General features: G+C 37.5%; 1 protein-coding gene across 2 annotated transcripts in view; it reads right to left on the bottom strand.

Annotated features, from left to right (window-relative positions):
- LOC107597643 (tripartite motif-containing protein 29-like) overlaps nucleotides 1-3,734 on the bottom strand; it is a 10,170-nt gene extending 6,436 nt beyond the window's left edge. The window contains exons 1-4 of one of the 2 annotated variants that reach the window (XM_016288800.1): nucleotides 3,573-3,734; nucleotides 2,985-3,052; nucleotides 2,218-2,795; nucleotides 130-225 (exon numbers count right to left, since the gene is read on the bottom strand). In XM_016288800.1, coding sequence (XP_016144286.1) covers nucleotides 130-225; nucleotides 2,218-2,781 — 660 coding nt within the window. In that variant the 5' untranslated portion in view covers nucleotides 2,782-2,795; nucleotides 2,985-3,052; nucleotides 3,573-3,734. Of the gene's footprint in view, nucleotides 1-129; nucleotides 226-2,217; nucleotides 2,814-2,984; nucleotides 3,053-3,572 lie in introns of those variants that run through there. The other variant, XM_016288801.1, reaches the window with a different exon arrangement.
- Nucleotides 3,735-3,757: the final 23 nt, after the last annotated feature.

Below are 3,757 nucleotides of genomic sequence, written 5' to 3'. Positions count from 1 at the left end.
TCGACGATATATATATATATATATATATATATATATATATATATAATGTATATGTCTTGTGCTTGATTTGTTAGTATTTGCTGCTATTTGGCCCCATTCAAAACCTTTAAAGCTGTCAATCACATTTACCTTATGAGAATCCACAGCCTTCCTAAATGCCTGGACCTTCTTGCCTATGTCTGTGATTTTCTGAGTGAAATCCCTCTTTTTTATTTTCAGTTCCTCCTGTGGGTGAATTTGTAATAAAGAATAATAATTTGCTTGAGTGACTTATGAAGTAATAGCAATATATGGTAACACTTTATTTTGATATTCCAGTTAGACATTCTGCTAACTATAAGTAACTTTGCAACTACTGCTTAATATCTGCTAACACTTTATTTTGATGGTCCACCAACAGATACTATTGACTGTACACAACTTTGCAAACATGTCAACTTATTCTAACCCTAACCATAACATGGTCTATTATTAACAGTCTATTGAGAGTTAGTTGAAAGGAACTTACACACTTCTTGTGCTTAAAATTATAGGGGGAAAAAAAATTTGGTCTGGTACTGTATTATTTCATGGAAATATCACAGTACTTAATGCATTTAGTTATTTTTTGATATTTTGTGTTTATATTTTGGCCTATATTCACTATATAACAAAGTCTTTTGTACAGTGCCTTGTGAAAGTATTCATACCCCTTTTTTCACGTTTTGTTATATTGCTGCCTTATGCTAAATTGCTTTAAATTACTTTTTCCCCACATCAATCTATACTCCATACACCATAATGGTAGAGCAAAAAACTGGTTTTTAACATCTTCACAAATTTATTAAAAATAAAAAACTTAAATGATTCCATTGCGTAAGTATTCATACCCTTATCTGGGACAGTTGAAATTTAGCTCAGGAGCATTCATATTGCTTGTAGATGTCACTACACTTCGAGTGAAGTTAACCTGTCGCAAATTCAATTGAATGGATATGATCTGGAAAGGCACACACATCTTAATAAAAGGTCTAACAGCTGATAATGCATATCACAGCAAAAACCAAGCCCTGAGGTCAAAAGAACTGCTTGTAGAGCTCAGAGACAGGATTGCGTCAAGCCACACATCTGGGGTGGAGTTAAGGAAAAAAAATTCTGCTTCATTGAAGATTCACAGAAGCATGTAGTCTCTGTTACCCTTAATGGAATATGTTTGAAACAACCAGGACTCTTCCTAGAGCTGGCCTCCTGGCCAAAGCCTGAGCCTGAGCTTGAACCCTATCAAATATTTCTGGAGAAACCTGAAAATGTGCATCTGCCCCCATCTAACCTGACAAAGCTTGAGAGGTGAAGAGGTGAGGTGAAGAATGGTCCTTAATGAAAACCTTAATGAAAAAACTGGGCAGAAGGTTTACCTTCCAACAGGACAATGGACCTAAGCACACAGCAAGAGTGGCTTATAGACAACTCTGTGAATGTCCTTGAGTGGCCCAGACAGAGCCTGAGCTTGAACCCAATCAAATATTTCTGGAGAAACCTGAAAATGTGCGTCTGCCCCCATCCAACCTGACAGAGCTTGAAAGGTGAAGAGGTGAGGTGAAGAATGGCAGATAATTGCCAAATGCTAATGAGCAAAGCTTGTCGCATCAAACAAAAAAGACTTGAGGCTGTAAAGGTGCTTCAGCTAAATATTTAATAGTTAATTTACGAAGTTGTGAGAATTCTGTTTTTGCTTTGTCAATATGGTGTATGGAGTGTAGATTGATGTGGGGAAAAAGTACATTTAAGCAGTTTAACAAAAGGCAGCAACATCAGAAAACGTGAAAAAAATTAAGGGGTGTGAATACTTTCGCAAGGCACTGTATGCCATCGCTTAAATACATATCACATCATCTTACCTGTTTTTTAGCCATTTCAGTTGCTGCTGAGACTGTTTTATGTCCACTGTGCTGATCCCCCATACAAACCACACAAATACATTTCCGGTCATTATAGCAGTAAATCTCCAGTGCTTTATGATGTTGAGAGCAGATCTGCTGCTGTAGATTTGAGGAAGCGTTTACCAGCTTGTGCTTTTTGAAAGCTTCAGACTCATAATGAGGACGAATGTGAGTTTGACAGTAAGAAGCCAAACACACCAGACAAGACTTGATGGCTTTGAGTTTTCTTATTTTACATACATCACATTTCACATCTCTAGGCCCAGCCATCGCTTAAATACATATCACATCATCTTACCTGTTTTTTAGCCATTTCAGCTGCTGCTGAGACTGTTTTATGTCCACTGTGCTGATCCCCCATACAAACCACACAAATACATTTCCGGTCATTATAGCAGTAAATCTCCAGTGCTTTATGATGTTGAGAGCAGATCTGCTGCTGTAGATTTGAGGAAGCGTTTACCAGCTTGTGCTTTTTGAAAGCTTCAGACTCATAATGAGGACGAATGTGAGTTTGACAGTAAGAAGCCAAACACACCAGACAAGACTTGATGGCTTTGAGTTTTCTTATTTTACATACATCACATTTCACATCTCTAGGCCCAGCTGGAACTTCCCGTTTCATTCCCTCTACAATTTCAGCCAACACCGTGCTTCTGCTGAGAGCTGGTCTTTGGTTGAATGTAGTCCTGCACGTAGGGCAGCTGTAAGCTCGTCTCAAAGAAGCATCCTGATCCCAGCACCCCTTTATACAGTCCATACAGAAACTGTGCCCACAAGATGTAGTCAACGGGTTCTTAAGCAGATTCAGACAGATTGGGCAATTTAAAGGATTTTGAGTATCAAAGACAAGTTCTGCCATTTTGATGCTTTCAAATCCAGTAGAATATTCACTGTAGAATAACAAGAGACTTTGAAACTTGAAATTTGAATGGGAGTGGCTCCTATGCAAACATGAAAAAATGAAAATGAAAGAAAAAATAATAATCAGTATTTCCTGCCTCTGAAAGTTCAAGAAAATTTAATCTGCACCATATAGAAGTTCTGCCATTTTGATGCTTTCAAATCCAGTGGAAGATTCGCTGTAGAATAACAAGAGACTTTGAAACTTGAAATTTGAATGGGAGTGGCTCCTATGCAAACATGAAAAAATGAAAATGAAAGAAAAAATAATAATCAGTATTTCCTGCCTCTGAAAGTTCAAGAAAATTTAATCTGCACCATATATATCTGCACCATTCTGAAAAGCACTGTACATATACATTTAAAATTCAGAAAAACATAGTCCTACATTTGCCCTACTGTAAATACACCCTGCTGCACAATTCTCAAAACACTCACACAAGAGCCTGACAAATAAGTTGAGATCACACTTTTTTATGTACGCACATTATCTGCTGTGCTCGTCAGGTTCTCCCAGTAGTGGTAGGCCTATAAAAGTATTTTGTGTAGACCTACTACACAACCAGTTAAAACAATACAGCCATAAGAAATGGTACCTGCTGATGTAGTCAGGAAAAATACCTTTAATTTATTTTTCACCAATACACACAAACACAGACTTTTATTACATCTGTGCCCAGTATCCTGTATTGCGTTTTTAAATTTAGTTTTATTCACCAAGTAAGCTACAGTACAGTTAGACAGACTCACAACTTGTCTGGCGTTCCACAGGTGGTGGTTTTATTTGGGAATCACCGTCCGGTATCAGTCACTCCACTGTCAACCGCATTACTGAATATAATAAAACAACGCAAATGAGCAAAAGAAATAGAACAGATATTTGTGCCTGCATATATGCGATGTGTGCAAAGAAGGAAGTGCTCAACCTGAAAAAA

The sequence above is a fragment of the Sinocyclocheilus grahami genome, unplaced genomic scaffold (genome assembly GCF_001515645.1).
Source record: "Sinocyclocheilus grahami isolate Dianchi unplaced genomic scaffold, SAMN03320097.WGS_v1.1 scaffold234.1, whole genome shotgun sequence".
NCBI classification, from domain to species: domain Eukaryota; kingdom Metazoa; phylum Chordata; class Actinopteri; order Cypriniformes; family Cyprinidae; genus Sinocyclocheilus; species Sinocyclocheilus grahami.
Note: the sequence above shows the minus strand (reverse complement) of the source record. Positions and strands in the feature narration are given on the sequence as shown.